This window comes from Macaca nemestrina, chromosome 6, assembly GCF_043159975.1.
Source record: "Macaca nemestrina isolate mMacNem1 chromosome 6, mMacNem.hap1, whole genome shotgun sequence".
Lineage (NCBI taxonomy): Eukaryota > Metazoa > Chordata > Mammalia > Primates > Cercopithecidae > Macaca > Macaca nemestrina.
Genome location: NC_092130.1, coordinates 65,090,239 through 65,115,152, shown reverse-complemented (window position 1 = coordinate 65,115,152; position 24,914 = coordinate 65,090,239). Strand labels below are relative to the sequence as shown.

The window sequence follows — 24,914 nt, the reverse complement described above, 5'->3', positions numbered from 1 at the left end:
CCACTAAAATTTAAACTCTCCACCAATTATCATCTCTCTACTGGCAAAAAAATGTATTTTAAAAAGATACTAGTAGCCAGGCCTGGTAGATCACACCTATAATCCCAGCACTCTGGGAGACTGAGGAGGGTAGCTCATCTGAGGTCAGGAGTTCGGACCAGCCTGGTCAACATGGTAAAACCCCATCTGTACTAATAATACAAAACGTAGTTGGGTGTGGTGGCACCTGCCTGTAATCCCAGCTACTTGGGAAGCTGAGGCAAGAGAATTGCTTGAATCTGGGAGATGGAGGTTGCAGTGAGCCAAGATTGTGCCACTGCACTCCAGCCTGGGTGACAGAGTGAAACTGTGTCTCAAAAAAATAAAAATAAAATAAAAAGATACTAATGGTGATTATAATTTCAGTGATTATGGTTCTCTTATCCTAAGGACTTATAAATTGGTAAGCTACTTAAAACTTGCATATATATACAGAAGTTACAAAAACACTCATATCCTTTTGACCCAGTCATGATATATCTGAGAATCTATTCCAATAATTTCAAGTATGAGAAGAAATGCACACTTCAGTTTAATAACAGTGAAAATCTAGAAGCACCATAAAAGTCCAGCAGGTTAAGCATATCATGCCTCATGTACTGAAAGAAATACTATATTCCTATTAAAAGTAATAATCATTAGAACTATGTAGCAACACAGAGAAAAGTATTTGATCAAGTTAAGCAAAAAAGTAGGATCCAAAAATAAATGTGCACTATTATGTTTATAATTAAGCAAATGGCACATATCAACAAAGACAGGAAGGGAATAAACAAAATAATATTAATGGTGTGAGATAACATGAATAAGGTTGAATTTTGTTCTCTGTATTAGTCACTGTCGCCATAACGTGTTACCACAAACTTGGCAACGTAAAACACCTACTGCCTTACTGTTCTGTTAAGGTCAGAAATCTAACACAGGCATCATCAGGCTAAAGTTAAGGTGTAGGTAGGGCTACCTTCCTTACTTGGAGGCTTTGGGGGAACAATCCGCCTCCAAGCTCATTCAGGATGCTGGCAGAATCAACTTCCTTGCAGTTGTGTGACTGAGTTCTCCATTTCTTTGCTGGTAGGTATCCCTTTTTGCTCCTAGATCCTCTCTTGCCATTTCTCATATGTGGGCCCCATATCTCAGAGTAGCAATGGCATTCAAATCCTTTCCATTAGACCCTCTCTGACTCTCCCTTCTCTCTTCTGCTCCCTTTCTCTGCAATGCCATGACGAACGTTTCTGCGTTCTGCTGCTGCTCATGTGATTTTACTGAGCCCACCTGTACACACGTCACCTGGGATAATCTCTTTATTTTAAGGTCAGTTGATTAGTATAACTTTAACTCCCATCTACAAAGTCCCTTCACAGCAGTACCCAGATTAGTATTTGACTGAATTACCAGGGAACAGAAATCCTGGGGCAACATCTTTAGAATTCTACCTAACACAACCCCTATATTCCAAATGGTACATGCTATACTTCAAAAAAAAAAAAAAGTTATCTTTCTCTTACCAAGTTATGAATTCCTTTATCCTTTTTATTTCTGAGACAGAGTCTTGCTCTGTTGCCCAGGCTGGAGTGCAGAGACATGATCTCGGCTCACTGCAACCTTGCCTCCCAGGTGCAAGCAATTCTCCTGCTTCAGCCTCCCGAATAGCTGGGACTACAGGCATGCACTATCATGCCCAGCTAATTTTTGTATTTTTAGTAGAGACAGGGTTTCATCGTGTTGGCCAGACTGGTCTCGAACTCCCGACCTCAAGAGATCTGCCTGTCTTGGCCTCCCAAAGTGCTGGGATTACAGGCATGAGCCCACTGCACCCAGCCTATCCTTTTATCATCACTTCTTTTAATCCCTCTCTAGTTGGATGAGGGGCAGTATCAAAAGGCATATTTTCCTATTTGATTAAAAATTTTTTAAATCTTTTTTTTTATCTTTTTGTTGTTGGGATTGTCTTTTTTAAAGGGCATCCTTTCAAATTACTAATTTGCTAACAGTCCTCCATGAAAATGTGATCTTCCACTTTTGATGGAAGACAGCTCTGATACCATCTGTCAGTTCTGAATTTATACTTGCAACTGGACACCTTTCTTGAGTCCCCCACCAACTTAAACAATTCTGCCAGGCGTTTTACACAGAGGTAGACATATAGTAGTGGTTCAATCAAATATCTGCTTCTGAGAGAAATAAATGAATGTATTCATTTTCTTAGAGGTAAATCAATAAATGACATTTCCGTTTGCTCACTTCTGTTTTTAGCCTGATTAAATAAATAACTTTTCTGAAAAGCAGCAGAAATATTGATACTGAAAAGTACCATATAAGGTTAGGAGATTATGGCATGGACACTTGGAATCAAACTCAGGATCCTATTCTTCCTATCAATGAGTTCTACAGGCAAGTAACAACCTCTCTGAGCCAGTTCCCTCCATTTTTGAACTAGTAACAATAACACATTGCAAGTAATATATTTCAGGCTTCTTGTAAAGGTTAAAGGACATGTTTAGATTGTACTTACCAAAGTGAAACAAGGCTTAATAAACAGTAACCATTCAAAATCAGTTAATTATATTTTATCAAAAATGAAACGGGAAGAAATGAATAGCTTTTGTTGCAACTTATCAAGGAAAGGTTTTTTAAAGTAAAAATGTTTTTCTTTTTTTCTTTTATTCCAGAAAGACTGTATACTGTCATGTAAAAAGTGTTTGGATCTTAAGCACCACAGTCACAGTATAGGGAAAAGACAATGTAATATTTCTTGCCCTCTTCTTAATCATCTGTGGACTACGAAGCTGGATAAAGAAGTTTATTCTTTATTTATTTTAAAGTGTATACTTTATTCTATAGTAAGAGGTTTTACTGTTTCTTATGGAAAGCTAAGATAAAGTAACTAAGAAATCAAGAAAATTACTCATTCACTAAATTGAGTTATCAGTCACACACTTAAATCTTAATGTTTTAAAAAATGATGCTCATTAGGAGGTAACATTTTCACCACTTAAAATTTTTCACCACTTAGGCCGGGCGCGGTGGCTCACATCTGTCATCCCAGCACTTTGGGAGGCCGAGGTGGGTGGATCACCTGAGGTCAGGAGTTCGAGACCAGCCTGACCAACATGGAGAAACCCCATCTCTACTAAAAGTACTAAAATTAGCCGAGTGTGGTGGTGTGCGCCTGTAGTCCCAGCTACTTGGGAGGCTGAGGCAGAATAATTGCTTGAACCCGGGAGATGGAGGTTGCAGTGAGCCAAGATTGCACCACTGCACTCCATCCTGGACGACAGAATGATACTCCATTTCAAAAAAAAAAAAAAAAAAATCAAAAAATCACCACTTAAAAAAATTTATTAGGTACTCTTTTGTGGTTTCTGTCAATATTTGTCTGCTCTTGTGCTTTCCTTTAGAATTCTAGTATGCATACCTTTTCATGATAATGAAGAACATATACACACACAATTCATTGGAAATTTATCACTGAATGCATACTCTGGGTACAGGATAAATTTCTTTCCAGGTTGTCAAACAGCACCATCTAGTGTTCCTATTTAACAGTTGCAAAACAAACTGAAAATTCTTTGTGTGGTCTGGCTGGCCATCAGAATCAACTGCCTATTTTGAAAAAACAGAGATGCCTCTTGCATCTCCCCTCCCCATGCCTGCATAAAAACATGAGGATAGGGCCTGGAAAACTGTATTTAAAAAGAAAAACAATCCCTGTTTGACACATAGTCACAGTCAAGAACTACTGATTTGGTAAATATATTCTCCACTTTTGTAGAACCATAGAGTCAAACTAGTTTATGCTGTTAAACAGAAGTACTTTAGATAGCACTATATCATAAAAATTAAGGTTAAGAAAAATGAAAACTGGGTAGATGAGAGAGGTAGCAAAAATGGGAATATGTACACGGATGTACTATGTGTGTGTTTATGTGTAAGTATGCAGGAGGTATGCTATTAGATAATATAATGTATTTAAAGTTATCAACTATAAGGAAGAATAATTCATTTATTTGCACGTTTGCACAGGGAAGAAATTTATTAAGCTGACTCTTGCCTGATGACTGAGTTATATCTCATTTTAAAACTTAGTGTTTTACTATTAAGCTCATAAAACCAACTTTATGTCAAGCACTGACAGACAGTACATTTAGATATTCTTTAAAAAATGGTTATAAACTTATGGAATATAAAAGTTTGAGAGTATAAAGAGGTTTATTTTAATCAGGGGAGTTGTTTTTCATAAAAAGTAATAAACTGTATTGTGAAATATAAAATTACATTCAAAATTATATTTAGGTATAATAAAGGACAGCTCTTGGGCCAAAATATCACCACACTGTTAATGATAATTATGCTTCTTAAATATATTTCAAAACTGATTAGATCATGTTCTTAACTTTCTAATCCTCATTTTAAAAGTTTTTGCCCTAAGTAAACAGAATTCAAGTGAGGAATGTGGCTACTTTCTGATTTTAAAATGAACATTTATATTTTATGGATAGAGAAATAATTTCACATAAATCTCAAGAAACATAATTTCCTAAGAAGAAGACATGCCTTACACAACTCCTTAAGGATATCAAGAAAGTACCAGACAAGGTAAATGAAACATTCTATAGCTAAAAAGAAATTTTAAATATACCTGTTTTCCAAATTTCACAGATTTGTTTTAGAATTGAACCTACACCAATTAAAGAAAAGGCAGACAGGAGATATTCTTTCACAGATATTAGAGACTTAAAAATATTTCCCTCAACAAGATAGCAAATTGAGAATTCAGAATTGCAGCTGAACTGTGAAAAGGTCTGTGGAATCGTCTACCAGACATCTGACCTGGGAAAGCTAGATATATAAATGACCACTATAAAACTATTTTTGCCAAAATGTCTTGATCTATAATATTTCCAAAACAGATGACTTATAATTTTTAAAATATGCAACATGCTTGACTTAGCCACATGAAACCATACTTACTTCCCCCATGTTATTTTTTTAAAGTGAGCAATCTGAAGAATCCACTAAAAAAATGAAAGCATTAAACATTTTACCCTTTAATATTAAACTTTCTTATCTATGTTTCCAAACACTTAATCCTAATACTTTATGGGATCTATTATGGAACAGATACTAGATTTTCCTTTAAAGCTATAAGACAGTCTCCGAGTTCCCATGAGAAAAATCTGTACCTCACAGAAAAACATGCATGGTAAACAGACCACCTATTGCCCTGAATCAGCACATATAAATAAAATATCGAAAGGACTAGAAAACTGTATTCTAATCTTGTCTCTAGCATTAACTAGCTGTATTACTGAGGACAAATTATTAATCTCTTTGAACCTTAATATCCTCATTTGTAAAATGATGGACTGTAACAGTCCTCACTCTAAGTCTAAAATTCTCTGGTTGTGCCCTCAAAGAAGGGCACACACAATTCCCAACCCAACCCCTTGTGTTTCCTTAATACTTCGTTCCTGAAGTTAACGAGAAGGACCCGATCCTCCAGTGGTCTCACCATACACTTATTACTAGGAAATCACTAGGGTCTTTATAATCCTGGAGTTAAGTGGAGGTCAGGGTTAATTTTAATTAAATATTCACAATGTCCTTATATGCCAAACATGATTGTTTCCACTAGGGACCCATATACTTAAACAGTAAAACAACATTGAAACTTGGAGTCAGAAGTGCCGGATGTCAATCCGATTCTATCTCTTATCATCTGTGTGAGGTTTCAGGCAGGTCTTTGAATCACTTTGCCTCTCAGTTTCCTCTTCTGGGACAGGCCAATTAGGTGAAGAACAAATCTATCTGGTTATGTATTTGGCAGTGCTTTGAAAATTATAAAATAGTAAATAATGTACTGCCTTATTTCTTCCATTAGCAAAAATACCAGTATTTATGTATAACTATGAACTTTTAGTTTTTATTTTTGTATGTTTTGAAGAGAAGTTAAGTATTTTTCTAGTTTAAAGCTTTAAATACAGAAACATATTTACTTATGGCAAACATTCAAACAATTCAGATACATAGAAAAACAGTAAAGTATCTTATCTTGCCATCCCCCACCTCTGTTTCCACCTACCTCCCCCTCCACAAAGATTTTCTATGTATCCTTTCTGAGTTTTTCCTGTACATTTACATACATAGATTGTTAAAGCACCTCTGTATATATTTTAAATTTATCATTTAATAATATATATTATAAGTAAACTTTCGGTGCCACAAAAGAAATAGCACTCAAATATAGAATTTTCTTTTTTCTTCTCAGCAAGGCGATTTACTTCTATAGAAGGGTACACCCTTACAGATGGAGCAACGGTGAGTGCACACTTGGACAAGTGAGGGGAAGGGGTTCTTATCCCTGACGCACGTGGCCCCTGCTGCTGTGTGGTTCCCCTATTGGCTAGAGTTAGACCAAACAGGCTAAACTAATTCTAATTGGCTAATTTAAAGAGAGAGACAGGGTGAGTGGTTTGGCGGGAGTCAGGGTAGATCAGAATGAGTCAGGGTGGAGCAGGTAATCAGAATGAGTCAAGGAGGAGCAGGTAATTGGAATGAGTCAGGGTGGGGCAGGTGATGGAAAAAGGTTGCTTTATGAGGAAGTTAAGTTTAAAAGTAGGAGGCAAAGAACTGAACATACTGACATATTGATTCTTTGAAGAGAAATTTAAAACTCACATCTAATATATATGATAGACAGTTTCATGTCAGTATATATATAGAGATCTACCTTATTTACTGCATAATATTCTTTACTGGGCCATAGTTTATGTAACTTTCACTTCTGATGAACAATTATTTTGCTTCTAATATGTTACTGTAACAAACAATGCCCAAACCAAATCTACATATATTTTTGTGCACATGTATTGGTTTCCAGAGGTCAGGAACAAATTAATACAAACTTGATGTTTCAAAACAACAGAAATTTATTCTCTCACAGTTCTGGAGTCCAAAGTCCAAAGTCAAGGTGTTGGGAGTGTTGCTTTTCTGGATACCCTGAGGGAAGATCTGATTCGATTTGTGCTTCCCTCCTAGCTTCTGTTGGCTGTGGGACTCTTGGCATTCCTTAGCTTGATGAATCTAATTCCTGACTCTTTCTTCATCCAGCCTTCCCCCTGTGTCTCAAATCTCCCTCTCCTTTCACTTATGAGGTCACCAGTCATTGAATTTAGGGCTTACCCTAAATCCAGTATGATCTCATCTCAAGATCCTTAATTACTTCTGCAAAGACTATTCCAAATAAGGTCAAATTCTGAGGTTCTGAGTGGATATATCTTTATGGGGCCACTATTCGACCCATTACAGCATACATGAGAATACGTTAGATAGGGCAAATATATATATATATATATACTGCTAAACTGCTCTTCAAAAGGCTGTAATAATTTTCACCTCCACCAACAGAATATTAAAGTACTCTCTCCCCCATATTCTTGGCAACTTTTAGCAAAGCTGACATGTTAGGTTAAAAAAAAAAATGTAACATTGTTTTGATTGAATTTTCCTGATTTCTAGTAAGGTTAATCATCTTTTTATGTATTGATTGACTATCTGTACTTCTTTTGTTAACTACTTACTCAATAAATTTTGTCATTTTCTAAAAGACAATGTATCTTTTTCTTCTGAATCTTTACCAATTCTTAATAGTCAATGTTAATATTATACATGCCATAATTTTCTGCAAATTCATCACTTATTTGTTATCTTTTACTACATAAAGTATTTAAATAATTATTTAGTCAAATCTATCAAATTTTTCCTTTATAATCTCCAGGTTGTTTAACATTTTTAGATATTATAATTGCCTAGATTTTACGTGGTATCTCAAAGTAGGACAAATACAGACCTATGAGTTGCAGAAAGCATATTCTATCAGTTTGCAAATGCTTTACGAATTAGAAAATATTTGAGGAGCCAGACGAGGTCCTAGGCTAAATGAGAAAATATATAAAAGAGGAAGAGAAAAAAGTTGGAGAAGGGGAAGGTGATTCAACAGTCTAACAACTACTGATACACAACAATGATTTAAGCACTGAGAGGGAAAAGAAATAGAAGACACATTAACTCATCTGCCTTCCAGAAGTTTGCAATTCAGGTGGAAGCAAAAATATTTTAAGTAACTTTTAAGCAGTAATGACTGAAGAAAAAAATTGGCAATGGGCTTCAAGCCAATGAAGTCCATGGAGTTGACAGTTTACTAGGAAAGATAATTCTGATGGGTCTCAAAAGGGGTGGTGAGCTGCAACTCTACCTCCAAAAAATGTTTAAACTTTCCCTGAAGTGTAATAAACATAAAAAAGTACTCCTATAATAATTAAAAAGCTCCATGAACTTTTGCAAAATAAACTCACCTGTATAACCAGTGCTCAGCTCAAGAAAAAATACATGACTAGCACTCCAGAAGCCTCTCCCACTTCCTTCTAGTACTCCCCAAAAGCCCAGACTGGTTTTAGCTATTTTTGTATTTTGTAAAAATGGAACAATATAGAATGTACTTCTTCCTCTCAAAAACATGCTTGTGACACTCAAAGAACTGAACGTAGTTGTAGACTGTTCATTCCCATTACTGTATCATTTTCCATGGTGTGAATATGCTAATATATCCTTTATCCATTATACTGAAGACGGGTAGTCTGTATAATTACTAGTTCTAGGCTCTTATAAAATATACTTCTATAAACATCCTAGAACATATCTTTTGGGGAACATGTTTTAATTTCTGCTGGGTATACACTAGAACTGTTGAGTCGTAGAACATACACATGTTCAGCTTTAGCAAATTTAACTAAATAGTTTTCCAAAGCAGGTGTAAAACTCCTTTAGCAGTGAATGAGAGTTCCAGTTTGCCACATTTTTGTGAACACTTGTTATTTTCCACCTTTTTCATTTTTAGCCATTCTGGTGATTACATAACAAACAAAATTATTATGGATAATATGAAACTCCAGATAACAGCAAATCTCTCACAAGATTAAATAATGAGAAGTATGTAGCTTTTTAGAACAACAGAGAGATAACGGTGTTATAAAAAACTCATTTCACTAATAAAATGATGGGGGGAAGTAAACACTTATTAAAGAACAGACCAAAGAATTGCTCAATCATGGAGCCACCAAATAGTCCTTAAAAGTTGGGGGAAACAGAAGAAAAGACAAAGTAGGAAGCATGGTGAGTAAGTGACCAATGGTCTGGAAACTATAACCTACATCATGAGTTCTCTCATTAAATGTTATGGTCCATCCTTTTCTATAAAGACAATAGCTATTTTATTTCAGGAGTATGAGTTTCAGTAAATTTTTAATTAAAAAATAACATAAAAATATATTTCAGCAAGAACAGAGCTTTCCTATGTGCCATAGTGTGTATATAATTTCCTATCTGTACCATGGAAGATACATTTCTTTAAAAACCGGGCATGTACTTATAATTAAAAAAAAAAATACCAAGCACAATCTGTAATAATTCTACCATACATCAGTCTAATAATTAACTGCTTAAAAATCCCAGACTTTCCCTTAAACTATTAAAAGACATCCTGGAAAAAAGGAAAAACAATAAATGACTTCTATTTTGCAAGTGACCAGGACTAAGACGTGGCCTCAGCCACATGCTCCTGGAAAATGAGGACCATATCTTGCAACTTATCACAGCCCTTCTCTACAGATTTAGAAGAGTAGAACTCTTAGCAGAAAGTTCAATAAATCCTACTCGTCAACATGGTAGATCTGTAACTATTGACCAAACTCTTATATATGCTTTTCATGGAGCTGGTAAAAAAAAGTGATTAGGTATTTATATATTTAATTCTGATAGACCTAGTTCAAAATGCTTAATCAATTTTTAATAAGACTTTGTAAACAGGCGTAGATTAAAAAATTATATAAAAACAGACACTATGAACTTCAAGAATAAAATAGCCACAAACTATGTTCAAGATCATCTGTAAAATAGAGAAAATCTTTCTTTGTAAGTAAAGTTTTAGCTTATTATTTCTCCAAAGTTCACTGGATGAGATTTACATATGATTACTCCAACCAGTGAACCACAAAATGCTAACTCTTTAAAGACAGGTAAGTGGTGACCACTTCAAAAAAAAAAAAAAAAAGCATGATGTTCTAGGAGTTTATTTGTTTGATGTTTTTCAGGTTAGAATATATAATATGTATAAGTTATATCTATCTTAGATATTTTATGCTTAACAGAGTAATACAGTTTATAAAAACGTACATATTTGTAGTTGATTATGTAATTTATGAACTCTGAGAATTCATTTAATTAATAAAAAATTTTAAAGTGTTATGAAGTATAAAAATGACTGAAGCATACATAAGAGCTTTAAGAAACCATTAAAAATGCTAATGAAACACTGGAGGGAAAACAACCAGGAAACTGAAAGAAAACTTTTTGATGGCAAAGAGTTTTTCACTGAAAAGACAAGAGTTGTTGGGAATGAAAAACAGAGTTAATGCCACAGAACTAATCAAAAATAAACACTGACTATAAATAATCAACAATCAGTCATCAATATGGAAAAGCATAGTACAGTGCCACAAGTGTGAATCTCTATTAAATTCCAGATAATTCTAAATTGTTTTCTTAAGAGATTATGATCAGATTTGTTAAGTACTATATTTCAACAGAATGGCAATGCTGCATTACAAGGAAATCACAGATAAATAAAATATGTTAACAGTATACAAGTAAGTACTAAGATTTTCTAGTCCAACGCATGTTATGTCAGGTACAACTAGTCACACTAAAAATAAAATGCTAAAAACTCACTCACTGTCTTCTGTGGGAAGGACCTGCAGGGAGTAAATCCACTCTATTATATCATCTTTGTTCACCACATCTAAGGAATCCAACATATCCAGCCCGGAGAGTGCAAAAAATGCAATCGTCAACCTAAAAGAAAAAAATGTAAAATTCCATCTTAACTATCAAACCACTTAAGTCTGAAGTCTTTCTGGTCTAGAAAAATAATAAAATCATTCTAATTTTCCAATATTTAAACAATACTTCCACCTTACAAAAGCATATATATATATATGTGTGTGTATATATATATATATTCTTGTAACTTAATATTATCAGTCAAGCCTTTGTTTCAATTTTTCAAAAGGGGACATTTGGGAGTTAAGAAACCAGTCCTACCCCACTGACACAAACATGACCCACTAAAGCCAGAATATCAGCAAACTGAAGGCTAAAGTAGATTTAAAAAAGGATTCTCTACAACTAATCAGTACAAATAGTACAGGGCTTAGAAATATATGAAAATGTCAATTTTCACTAATTTGTCAGGATCAATTATACTTATAGCTTATATTAAATTCTGGAGGAATATGAGAACAGTATCTTAATTCAAAGCTGTTAACAAATAATATGACTCCTTGGGAAAAGATTTATAATAAGTTTTGAGAAATACGAAACATTTAAAAAAATACAAATGTACTTACAGTCTGTTTTCCCAGAGAGGAGCACTCTTTGGTGGAATGAAAAACTATAGAGCAAAACCTTCCCCCTCTAAGACTGTACACTATAAATTGGAAATCTAAACCTGTGCTTTCATATAAAAATCAGTATCTTACTGATTGCTCTGAACACAAAGAATCTGTTATATATAATTCTTTTCATGTTGAGAAGCAGTCTCTAGTATAGCTTGAGTACTGTTATATCACTTCCATAATCTAACAATTCATATGACTAATAGTAATAAATTAATATTTCAAATTATCTGGTCTAAAATTTTACAGCAGAGCTACCTGATGTATTCTGTAACCTTTTCAATGAAGATTTTAAGAAAGAATGAAGCCTTAATGCCCTGAGGTATCCACTGTATGTAACAAATTTACTTCTCTCCTATGCATCTAGAATAGTATTATCTATAGATAGACAGAATAGTACTACAGGTTGAGTATCCCTTATCTGAATTGCTTGGGACCAGAACTGTTTCAGATTTCAGATTTTTTTAAATTTTAGAATATTTGCATATACATAATGAGATGATATCCCACTGGGACAGGACCCAAGTCTAAATATGAAATTCATTTAAATTTCATATACATCTTACACACATGATGTGTGTATTTTATATAATAGTTTAATAATTTTGTGCATGAAACAAAGTTTGTGTTCAGTACTTATGTGTAGAATTTTTCACTTGTAGCATCATGTCAGTGCTCAAATCATTTCTGATTTTGGAGCCTCTCAGAGTTTTCGATTAGGGATGTTTAATCTGTACCAACTTTAGGAGAAATGAGAAAATAGTGATTTCTTTCTTTCTTTCTTTCTTTTTTTTTTTTAAGGGCATAATTATCTCTCTGATCCCTGGTGGAAAAAGACTAGCAACCATCAGATAACAGGAGGAGATATCAGAAAGTGATTTAATTCCAACCAAAGCTTAAGGACAAAAACTAAAACTAAAGAGATTTGGGTACACTTAAGAACAATAAATATTTGGGAAACATATTATTGAGAGACTATTACTATGTATTAGTCAAAGAGCTGGGACATTTCTCATATATTATCTCAGTTTAATCCTAACAACACACTGAGATCTATCTGAATTAGAAAGGTAATTTATCTAGGTAAGATCAGGATTATATTAAGGGCAGTGGAACTCCTTTATGTGGAAAGCAGTGTCGCACAGTAGTTCAAAGCTCAGACTCTGCAGTCAAATGACCTGGGTTCAAATTCCAAGTTGGCCAATTTCACTAGACTGACCACATGACTCTGGGCAGGATACCTAAATTTTTCTAATCAGCTTCTGATAATTATTTTAATCATTACTATACTTTATACAGTTATTGTGCTTACCTGCTCACAATAAGCACTCAATAAATGGAAGCCATTATCATTGGTCTGCCATAATTTGGAGGGACAGGAGTAACAATGACTTTAGGGTCTAATTACACTCTATAACACTATAGGCCTTTTCTATAGACTCTCGGTTGTAACCATTTTCCCCAGAGGAATGTGCTTCTCCAAACACAATGATACTTTAGACATGGGAAAAACCTCTACATAATAGCAACCAAGTTTGAAAATCACTGCCCTTGGTGTTAATTATGTCTCATGAGATAAGGTCCACTTTGTTTGTATGCACTCAAATATTTACTGAACTAATAAAGGCTCTGAAATACTATATCTAACCCTCCTGGAGAACTCTAACAGGGTTTTTGGTTTTGATGTAACATATAAAGTGAATGATTATCTTTATAGTCAGGTACAATTAGCATCTACTAATGTAGTTTATTAAAGCGTTATTAAGGAAAAGGACAAAAAGAAGACAGAGACAAAAGTGGAGGAAAACATGAAGGACTTGAGGTCGGATAGTGGATAAAACAAAGATCTTCCTGTCAGTAAAAGCGATGTAGTTAGAGAATTTATGCAAAAGGCTATAAAAACAAGGTGGGATTTTTTTCTAAATTAATAAATTCAGAAATGATCTAGTCCATCTCTTTAATTTTCTAACTGAAGAAAATAAAATCCAAAAAACTCAAGTAATTTACCTGAAATTTCAACAGTGGACAATCAAAACTACTCAAGAAGTCTAGGTCCCAAAATGGTGTTCTCCACAGGGGTGCTTCTCAAACCTGGCTGCTCATTAGAATCTGCTTAAAAACGACCAAAACACTACAAACATAACATAGAGATCAAGGTCCTACTTCACAATCAAATCTATGGGTGTAAGGTGGGGTCTGGGCCCTTTGGGTTTGTTTTTGTATTTAATTTCCCCGGTAATTTTAATGTGCAGGCAGGTTTCAGAAGCACTGTTCTAGAACAGTGGTTCTCTACTGGGAACACTGCCCCTAACGTTAACACATCAGAATCAAACATTCTTGGTTGTCACAGTGGAGAAGGGAGTTACTGGCATCAAGTAGATAAAAGCCAGGGCTGCTGCTAAATGTCTACAACACACAGGACAGGCCCATCATACAACCAAGAATTATCTCATCTAAAATGTCAATAGTGCTGAGGTTGAGAAAACCTGCTTTAAAGTCATACTCTTATCTGTATATGTTATCTGAATGATCTGTTTGTCATGTTACTTGCTCCTGGATATGAACGCACTATTTATGTGTAAGTACCAAATACAAAAAATCAGCCATGTGATGGTATTTTAAAATCTTGCATACTTAATTATTACAGGCTCCTGAAAGTCCAGCATTTTCAACTCATGGATGAAGACTTAGGTTGAGACCATAAGGTTTATGAGATTAACAGAGTTATGGTGAATGGCTTATGTTTATAAAGAGAGGTCCCATCAGAAACGCTTGGCAGAAAGAACCAATAAGTCACTTTGGGGCAAATACCTGGCCTCCCTTTAAAATAGTCTGGGAAACCATTCCCCTTCCAATCACACCAGAATTCTCAAGTAGTCCTAAAACTGAAAGAAAGAGAATTAAAACAAGCCACAAAAAACACAAAGGAATTTTGGGCTGTGGGCCTCTGAGAGAAATAATATAATGTAGGGTTTTATGGTTCCTAGATGACTTCTACTGGGGAATAAACTGCTGGGCAACCTGACTCAGCACAGGTGTATAGAGGGGTAACTGTGCGAACACATGCACCTAAAATCAAGCCAGTGAAGTTATTTTTACTTTATTACTTCTTTCAGAAATATCTGTTTATTCTCTTTCTTTCTTCTTTTCCCTAGAACTCAATCTGAGTCTGCAGCCTAAGAAGTAGAAATAAGCAAGCAATATCTTTCTGTTCACCCCTCTTCTACCACTCTGAATAATATGTATAAGAAGTTTATCTTACAAGGATGAAAAACTAACATCCCCCAACCCCCAATCAAGTCGCTTTACCAAAGAATCAATTCACAGACAAGAGGGTTAACCTAAGTGTCTCCAAAAGATGTCAAATATTCCAGGCTTAAGAACACATATACCCCAAAGATAAAATAAGAACAACAAGAAAGCTGGGCGCAGTGGCTCACTCCTGTAATCCCAGCACTTTGGGAGGTCAAGGTGGGCGGATCAACTGAGGTCAGGAATTCTAGACAAGCTTGGCCAACATGGTGAAACTCCATCTCCACTAAAAAAACAAAAGTCAGCGAGGCGTGGTGGCGGGTGCCTGTAATCTCAGCTACTAGGGAGGCTGAGGCAGGAGACTCACTTGAACTCAGCAAGTGGAGGTTACAGTGAGTTGAGGTTGCAGTGAGCTGAGATCGTATCATCGCACACCAGCCTGGGCAACAACAGCGAAACACCGTCACAAAAAAAAAAAAAAAAAAAAAAAAAAAAAAAGAATGAAAAACAGTCTATAGTCTGGATAGTGGAAAAAAGAACTTAGTCATACTGATTTAAGGAATATATTGAAAACACTAGTTTATGACAGTTGACTAGATTCCCAAACTTTGGATCGCTTGTCCTGACCCTTTCTGGTGCAACCCCTTCCTTTCCCAGTCTCTCCAAGTGTCTTAAACAATGGACTACATTCATGCCTAGATACCAGATGGGCCTATGGCTACATCATATTGCAGAGTTCTAAAATTATAAACAAGCATCTACATTAAGAAATAACACAAATAAAATTGATAACCATGTCAGTGAAGAGAGAGCCTTAGAGGATATATTAGACTTAATCATGAAGTTAAAATACTAGCACATAGATGCTGCCATAATACTTCGAAACAAATGACTGAAAGACTGCACGAATTCTGGAATTTGAAGCATTATTCTTCATTTACAAATGTTTTTCAATGGCTGATTCATCTGGTAAATACTTTTAAGTACAGTCACATATCTGTGAAATTATTTAACTTGTAAAATAGTTTTTGTACTACCATAATTTTTCAGTAAGAAACATCTACTGAACACCTACTAGAGATTAGATGTCACGACAAAAATGAATAAAGCTTCCTAACCTTAAGGAGGTTACATGTTAAGTGCTATTATAGAAATCATCTTCTTCCTTTCTCAACTGGCTCCTTTTGCCTTTTATTCTCCAGACCAGATGGTAGTTCCAATTCAAGAATCCTGGGACTCCTCCTTCTTCTTCATCCCCTCTTCTCTAGCCCTACTTCACTGCCTCAGCATCTCTCTCCTGGAGTACCACATCAGTGGCCTCATCGGTCTCCTTGGTTCTGGTCCTGTACCATGTGATATATGGCTATACAAATGACTATTCCTGTCACTTACATGATATCCAACTCATGTTTCTAGATAAGCACACAAAGCTTTCCATGATCTGATGCATGCCTACCTCTTTAGATTACATTCCTACCACATCCCTTTACATTTTGAACCACTACTAGAGAACTAAGTGAAGTTTTCTGCTCAACACTCACTTCTCCAGCTTTATTCTTCTTATTGTCCATTTGCAACAACAACAACAAAACACTGGAACACATTCTTTAAGATTTAGCTTTGCGGTTACTTCTTCCAAGAAGCCTTCTCTAGTCCCTGTCTCTCTTCAGGCGGAGCTACTTAGGTACTTTCAGAATGCCCTCAGAATATCACAATCATTTTGTGTAGTCAGGGGATTAGCCATATCAGAATCATCTGGGCACTTGTCAGAAATGCAGCATCTTCAGCTCACATTCAACATCACACTCCTCAGCTACTGCAATATACTTTAACAGACTGCTTCATGCAACACTGCACCTCTTTTGCCTACCATTAGATTTATAGTTCCCATAAAGTAAATTTCTAAGACCTTAGAGGTTCTCTGCTGCTCCTACACATAAAACACCATACAGACACTCCATTAAAAGTCAATAACTTTACAGAGGACAGGGATGCACAGGAGTATTCATCTAAAAATACAATGACGGAGGCTTATGCAATCAGAAACTGCATTTTAACAAGATCCCCAAGTGATTCACATGCCCATTAGAGTTGGGAATCACTGCTGTAATAACTGCGTATTTGTTTCTACTATAAGGCAAACAGTCTCTAACTTTAGCCTGCATTAGAACCACCTGAGATGCTTGTTATAATGCAGACTCCCAAGGCCCATACAGAATCCAGGGAAGGTCTGGGAAGGGGCCCAGGTATGTACATTTTTATAAGCACATACAGGTCATTACTTAGAGCCTCCGACCACTACACTTTCAAAGATGTACTGCTAGACTGTGATATATTTAAGACAACGGGGGCGGTGGCTCATGCCTGTAATCCCAGCACTTTGGGAGACTGCGGCGGGTGGATCACAAGGTCAAGAGACCCAGACCATCCTGGCCAACATGGTGAAACCCCATCTCCACTCAAAATACAAAAAATTAGCTGAGCATGGTGGCACACACCTGTAGTCCCAGCTACTCGGGAGGCTGAGGCAGGAGAATCACTTGTCCCAGGAGGCGGAAGTTGCAGTAAGGAGAGACGGCACCCCTGCACTCCAGCCTGGTGACAGAATGAGACTCTGTCTCAAAAAAAAAAAAAAAAAAAAAAAAGCGAGGAAATGAAAGAACAAAGTAGTTGCAGAATGGGAGGCAGCAGAGAGGTTACAACACAGGATACATAGGGGAAAATAGAGGGACATGAGAATACGAAGACTAGCTAGATTGTAAATGCCTTGTGAAATAAAAGCTAACTGCTTAAACCCTTCTTCTAGAACAGCTGACTGTAAAAATAACAGAAAATTGTCACTAATTTGTTCCTTAATAAAAAGGACTACTCTAATTCCTATTACCCAAATACATATGGCAACAATAACTCATAAACCACACTAAACTCCCTAAACTACTTATAAAAGAAACCTGGTGATTGATAAAGCTCCCAATGCAAGATATAATATTCACTTGAGTTCTAAACTAGTAACTATCATTTTAAGAAGTCAATATAAAAGAAAAATCTCTGATGAAACAACAGACGATACACTTTTTATTTTCATAAAGTTATCGTCACTAGAAAAGTAAAAATTATTCCTATTGGTCAGGCTAAAAGAAACAGGAAAATAAGAGTAATTTTGCCAAAATAGTGAATCAGAAAATAAGTGTCTAAATATCCAGTCTAATATTAGCCTTCTCAAAAGTCAGCTTTTTCATACCTATTGGTAAAAACAAATGAACAGAGGAACACTTGAATCATTGGTTTAACACTGTATCCCTGTACCTAGACACACGGGGAGGCACTCTATGAATGACTGTGGAAATTAACCAGGTAAGACTTGTGGCTTGCCCAATGTATTGTTTTGTCTTAAAAATCAGCAGAAACTTTGTGACCAGTCACCTTTGCTGAAAAGGTTGGAGTTTCTTCACAAGCATTTTAAAGTCAGTTATGAATCACATGCACCACAAAAGAACTTAGTGCTAAGGAAAATAAAGTCTGTGAGTTAGGAAAGAGAAAAACTTAAAAAACACTACAGAAACCGATATATGCAGTTATCTTAAATGCAGTTATGTGGGCTATAAGAAAACCAAAATGACGTAAAAATTCTATTCATGTGACGAACATCAGACAAAAAAGATATAATATTGCTTAACCAATGCACTAAGGTGTTATATATCTGTTATCTAATATGTAACACTTGCTGTCGACCCTATGCTTATACTGAAGTTAAATAAGTCAGAAATTTGTGCTGTTTTACTTATGCTGTGAACGGAATTACACAGTTTAATGCCAAAGTACATTTATTCTATATGGATTTGTCCAAGCTGGAATTTTATAGAACAGGCCAAACACATTCGCACTTTGAAAATGCAATCACAGACTTACAGTGATAGCTGCAAGCAAAGTTCAACTGTTTAACAATCACAATTTAATCAGCTCACAAGACTTATACACTGCATGTATCCAAACAGTGTATGTATACGATAAATATGCATATTATGTATCAATAACAAAAACAGGATGGAAGACTTTTTATACAAACGCTTTGAATCACATAAAATTAATCCCCATTAAGATATAAATGATTTATCAACATTTTAAAACATCTCATATCACTACAATCATAATCTTTCGATATGGAAATCTGAATCTTTCAGTGAAGGTATGGGCTCTGCTAATCAATCAACAACTATGGGAGAAGGAAGGATACACACGTTTCACTCTTTTGTAAGAATCTGTTCATCCTTCAGGGCTCAGGTCACATTACTCAACAAATATTTCTTAGTGCTTCTCATATACCAGGTACTATTTAAGGACCTAGTGCAAACTAAGATGTTGCAAATGTTGAAGTAGAAACAATTGCCACCGGCCAATATGGCAACTGAGCACTTGAAGGGTGGTGGCTACTGCAAACAGAATAACTTAATTTTTAATTTTATTTAATTAATTCAAATCGAAATAGCCAAATGTGGCTAGTGGCCACCAGATTGGACAGGGCAGCCCAGTCCTAAGTATAGAGGTAAACAATATAGACAAAAATGTTACCTTTGTGAAGTTTATAATCCAGTGTAATAGAAAGATATTAAACAAATAAACCAATAAATACATAATGTTTAAGGTGGTCTTGGAAGTGGTCCCTTTGGGAAGGGTGTTTAAGGAAGGCCTCTCTAAAGAAATCTGGATTATGTACATGCCTGTCTATATACTCTTATGAACCCTACACTAACATATAGCACAGAAATCTATACAAATGCTTGTCTTGTTCAGCTGTACTCTAGCACCTACCATAATATAGTTCCTGACCAAGTGTGCAGAAGTAATCTGCAAAGCTCCCCAAACTGATCCAGTCATATAGTGTTCAAAATACACCAGTAACTCAGAATTTAGAAAACGTGGGGAGAGAACACAGCAAAAACAATCTGCTCTTTCCTCCCATCCAGTCTCAAGCAGCTTTTGAGCCTCACTTCAAAACACAGCATTGCGGATCAAAGATCGCCTTCTCCTTTCTTCTCATCCCCGGCTTCTACTGTAAATGAAGTCGCTTAGCCTCTGCCGCATCACACTCTTCAGCTATTGCAATACTTTGAACAGGCTGCTTCACGCAACACCGCACCTCTTTCGCCTACCATGAGATTTACAGTTCCCATGAAGTTTCTAAGACCTTAGAGGTTCTCTGCCGCTCCTACATATAAAACACCATACAGACACTCTATTAAGAGTTAATGACTTTACAGAGGACAGAGATGCATAGGAGTATTCATCTAAAAATACGACGACAAACTTTGTCCTTTTCCTTTCACACTCGGAAGTAACGAGGCAAAGCGACAGGCTATGAGAAGGAGTAAAAAAGAAGCTCAGAGTTGCCAGAAAATAATGGGAAGTGAAAACGGCGGAAACTGGAGATTCTACAGCCCTGGATGTACAGCCTTCCAGACCTTCCCACCGTACGGCGGGGGAGTGAGAGTAACCTCAAGCCCGCTTGAAACCAGTCAGTGCCAGGTGGGCGGCGGCGTAGTCCCCTTCGGGCGCCCAGTTTGCGGTGCAACTCCGCCGCGCCTTTCCGCTGGGGCCCGGGCCTTGTGCCAGCCTGGCTGACTGTGCCACCAGTTACCTGCTTGTCTCGAGCGAAGAATAGCGCTCCGGCAAAACCTGGAGGCAGCGCTGGAAAAATCGCACGTGCCGATCCCGCAAGAAATCCAGCCGCTCCCCCTCACCGCTCCCTGCTAGCCTCTCGTCCTCAGTGGCCGCCATGCTGCTCCGGAAGCGACGTCCGCCGCGACCCGGAATCAGTTGGCACGCGGAATGAAAGAACCCTCCTGGGCTGACCCGGAGGTGCCGGGTGAGGGGACCTGCGCTGGCCGCAGACTAAGCCAGTATTTGAAACCGCTATCATCTGGGTCTTGTGCAGCACTTCCTCTCTCCATATCTCCTTAGCTAGAGCATGACCCAGCCATTTCTACCCAAAGCCCTCGAGGCTTGTAAACACCTCGCAGGCTTGTGAAAATCCAGTACACATATCCCTCCGTCAGAATTTTTATCTTGGGAAGCCCAAGGTCAAAAGCATCAAGTTCGCTTTGAGACAATGCTGGCTCTGTAGAACCTGAGGATGGTATATCTGAAAACGGGGATGGATCACTATAAACTTGCTAACAGATTCATTCTTGGAGGGCCAGTTTTAAGCTGAACGGTTAGGGAAACGAAACAAAAAGCAAAAACAAAACAGTGGAGATAAATGTTTATTGACACTACGAAAGTTCAGAGACTTTCCTAATCCTAATCCTTTCTGGATACCAGAAATCACTTAAAAATCTGTATATAATGCCCCCAAACATATACAACATGCATATTCGTATCTATGTGTGACTGCTTGCGTCATGCTTTTACAAATCCTAGATTTTACTTTCCTTGGGTCAACGTGTTATCAAGAATCAATGGTGCATCAATCTGCAACAGCAAAATAAACCCAACATCTTCTCCAATTACCTGCATTCTAAAAAAATTAAACGTGCTTCTAGTCCCCCCCCCCCGCCAAATAGGGATTTAAGTTGTTTTAGCCATTATACTATGCCCTTTAAATGTTCATGAGGCATTCCTGGGTAGCGGAGTGGGGGGATCCACCCAATAATAGAACTAAACTAGGTTACCTGTAATCAACTTAACTAATAAAATTTTGGGTATAGTTTTGTTAGCTTTCTTAGAAAACGTAATTCTTATACTCTATGGGGCGGTATTCCTGCATGTCTTTACAAAATACTACATTAACAAACTGCCAGAGATGGATACTAGGTTGTCCTCGGTACTTTCCTACAAATACGGAGCTCACAGTCCTTGCCCATCAGGTATGCCCAGTCTGGAGTTTTCACTGTTATTACAATTAAGATCTCTCACTTAGCACACATACCCCCAAATACCTGAAGATTTTCAATGTGGAGTCTTATACACGTTTAACTTACTGGAATCAGCTATGGACACTCTATACATTCTCAGAAAATTAATTCTAATAAACATGGCCCTTAAGTTAGGGAAACCAAATATTTCATCTGATTCTCCGTTCAAGGACTAGCAATCTGATCCAAATCTGGAGGAAAAATTTGCGATGTGGGACTCATTGAGAGATAATATAGAATGCCTCCTGGGTTGGTAAAAGGTTTCCATGAGTGATTTTAGCCATGTAAGATTTTTGGCATATGCATAACAGAATGGGAATGATAGAACATCTATATAATTGAATATTATTTAGCCACTACATGATGATGTCTGAATTATGTAGAAATGTACGAAAATGTGTAATGCAATTATGGCATAGTAATTAATATGTACTATATGACTGTAACAATTTAAAAATAGGTAGGTATGTTTTTTGTAAAAGTTACCCTGGAATTATGAGTACTTTATAACATTTCTTCTTTAGTGTTTTTTCTATATTTCTTATTAATGTACTTTTTTTTTTTCCAGGCTTACTTCACTTTATTTTTCTTGTACAGCCCTATGTTGTAGCCACCACTGGAGCCTGGGTCCTCTGCACAGAGACTCTGGTGTGGGTCTTGAGGAGGTGGTCAGTGAATTCCTGATAGGGAGCCTTGGTGAATACAGTCTCCTTCCAGAGGTCAGGGGTCAGCCTGCTGTAGGCCTTAGAGATGGCATCAAAAATGACCATGGCGAAGTTGCGCAGGATGGCAGTGCGGCCCTTGACTGAGGTGTAGCAGTCATCCATACCAGCCATCAGCAGCAGCTTCTTGGCCATGGGGGCCAACGATGCCAGTGCCCCTGGGTGCAGGGATGACCTGGGCCAGCACAGAGCCGTTGCAGCCTGTCACCTTGCAAGGGATGGTGTGGGGCTTGCCAATCTTGTTCCCCCAGTAGCCTCTGCACATGGGCACAACGGAGAGCTTGGCCAGGATGATGGCCCCGTGGATGGCAGTGGCCACCTCCTTGGAGCTTAACACCCAGATCAGTGTGGCCATTGTGCCGGATGGCAACAAACACCTTAAACCTGGTGCATTGGCCGGTGCGGGTCTGCTTTTGCACTGGCATGTCTTCAAAACTTCATCCTTGAGAGAGGCCCCAGGAAAAAGTCAATGATCACAGACTCCTTGATAGGTAGAGAGAAGAGACAGATCGCCTCCAGGGACTTAATCTTCATGTCCTTGACCAGGCGGCCCAGCTTGGTGACAAGCATCTACTCCTTGGCCTTGGCCTTGCCTCCGGGAGCTCTGCGGCTGGCCCCGACCCACTCTATGGCCGCAATCCCAGTTCCCCATTTCAGGGCCAGCTGTGACCCCAGTTCCCCATCCCAGGCCCCCTGCTGCACTGGCGTCATCCGCGATTTGGTGTTTTCTCGGAGAAGAAGCTAGTGTACTTTTTAAACCAGTAAAAGAAATGTTTATTTGACATCTAGTTTATGAACTTGTAACTTCTATGAACTCTGTAACTGAAGATATTTGTGTTTATCTTACATCTTTTATGTAAAGGATCTATATAATAAATTCATCATTTATTTCAGATTCAGCTAGAAAAACTGATTTCTTCGGAGGAACTTCCATACTTTTATTTAAAAAAAAAAATCAAAAAACAAAGCCATAAGAATCACATCATGCAGAATGCTTACCTTAGATACAGGAATTTGAAAGCTGCATTTCCGTGCAACAAAAAGCAACATGTAAAAAGCAGTATGTAAGAAACGTTTTTTGTATCTTGTAGCTTCTCAGTTCTGCTTTTAAATTCCCTTATCTTGCTCTATATTTTATTTATGTATTTATTTTTGGAGATGGAGTCTCACTCTGTTGCCCAGGCTGGAGTACAGTGACGCAATCTCAGCTGACTGCAACCTCCGCCTTCCAGGTCCAGGCGATTCTCCTGCCTCAGCCTCTCAAGTAGCTGGGAGTACAGGCGTGAACTACCACACCAGGTTAATTTTTGTATTTTCAGTAGAGACGGGGTTTTACCATGTTGGCCAGGCTGGTCTTGAATTCCTGACCTCACGTGATACGCCCACCTTGGCCTCCCAAAGTGCTGGGATTACAAGCCTGAGCCACTGCGCCCAGCCTCTATATTTTATCTCTAAACGACTTCAAATCATTACAAAAAAGTTTTGGAAAACAAGTAACAAAACCAGCACTCCTGTTTAAGGATCTTTTAGGTCAATTTTCTCATTCTGCCCAATAACTGTACAAATCAGAATTCAGTTTCTAAAATTTGGAAGCCATCTACTTTGAATATTAACTATAAAATAAGAAAAGATTTTGATCACTACTCATAGTACATTTCTGAGTCATTTAACCTAAATGCATCACATTAACAATGAAAGATAAAGATTATCTAAGACAAAAATTGTAAGAAATAAATTTCCTATGTTTTTATGTATATAGTATCTTTTCTATGAGAACAAATTAAAGTTAGAAAGGAATATTTTATAATATGAAAAGTTGAACTGTATTCAATTACATTGTGTTTTCATGTATAAAAGTTTAGAAATTTAAGAACTAACTCTTTTGACCAAATATGTTAATCTAACAGCTTTAAAAGATCTTATTTATTCATTCCTTCCTTCATTCATTTTAGAGACAGGGTCTCACTCTCTCACCCAGGCTGGAGTGCAGTGGTGCCATAGTAGCTCACTGCAACCTGGAATTCCTGGGTTCAAGTGATCCTCCTACCTTATCCTCCCAAGTAGCTGGGACTACAGGTGTGTGTCACCATACCCAGTTAATTAAATTTTTTTTTCATAGAGACAGGGTCTCCCTGTGTTGCCCATGCTAGTGTCAAACTCCAGGCCTCAATTCTCCTACCTTGACCTCTGAAAGTGCTGGGATTACAGGCATGAGCCACCATGCCCCACCTAAAACATTTTAAGTGCTATCAAGAGAAATCACAGTATTCTAAAGCTGGCTTATTTCAGATGATGTTTCAGAACAAAGAATTTTCCTATTTTGAGGCAAACAGAAGCAGAAAAGAAAACTGCATTAGCCAGGAAGATGTGAAAGACACGAAGATTTTATAAATGTGTGCAATCCAGAAGGGCTGAAGGAAAATTTGGGATTGCTGAAGGAAACCAAAAAGATTATATCAATAATACAATTAATAGGGTAT

The 24,914-nt window shown here is 37.2% G+C and overlaps 1 protein-coding gene and 1 pseudogene across 3 annotated transcripts in view; both read right to left on the bottom strand.

Annotated features, from left to right (window-relative positions):
- The window catches only part of LOC105499986 (protein geranylgeranyltransferase type I subunit beta), a 56,337-nt gene extending 35,744 nt beyond the window's left edge, over positions 1-20,593 (bottom strand). For all 3 annotated transcript variants that reach the window (XM_011772889.2, XM_024787124.2, XM_011772890.2), the window contains exons 1-2: positions 20,437-20,593; positions 10,829-10,947 (exon numbers count right to left, since the gene is read on the bottom strand). In XM_011772889.2, the coding sequence (XP_011771191.1) occupies positions 10,829-10,947; positions 20,437-20,576 (259 nt within the window). In that variant the 5' untranslated portion in view covers positions 20,577-20,593. The remainder of the gene's footprint in view (positions 1-10,828; positions 10,948-20,436) is intronic.
- Positions 20,594-20,750: 157 nt separating this feature from the next.
- Positions 20,751-24,811, bottom strand: LOC105499987 (small ribosomal subunit protein uS5 pseudogene; annotated as a pseudogene).
- Positions 24,812-24,914: the final 103 nt, after the last annotated feature.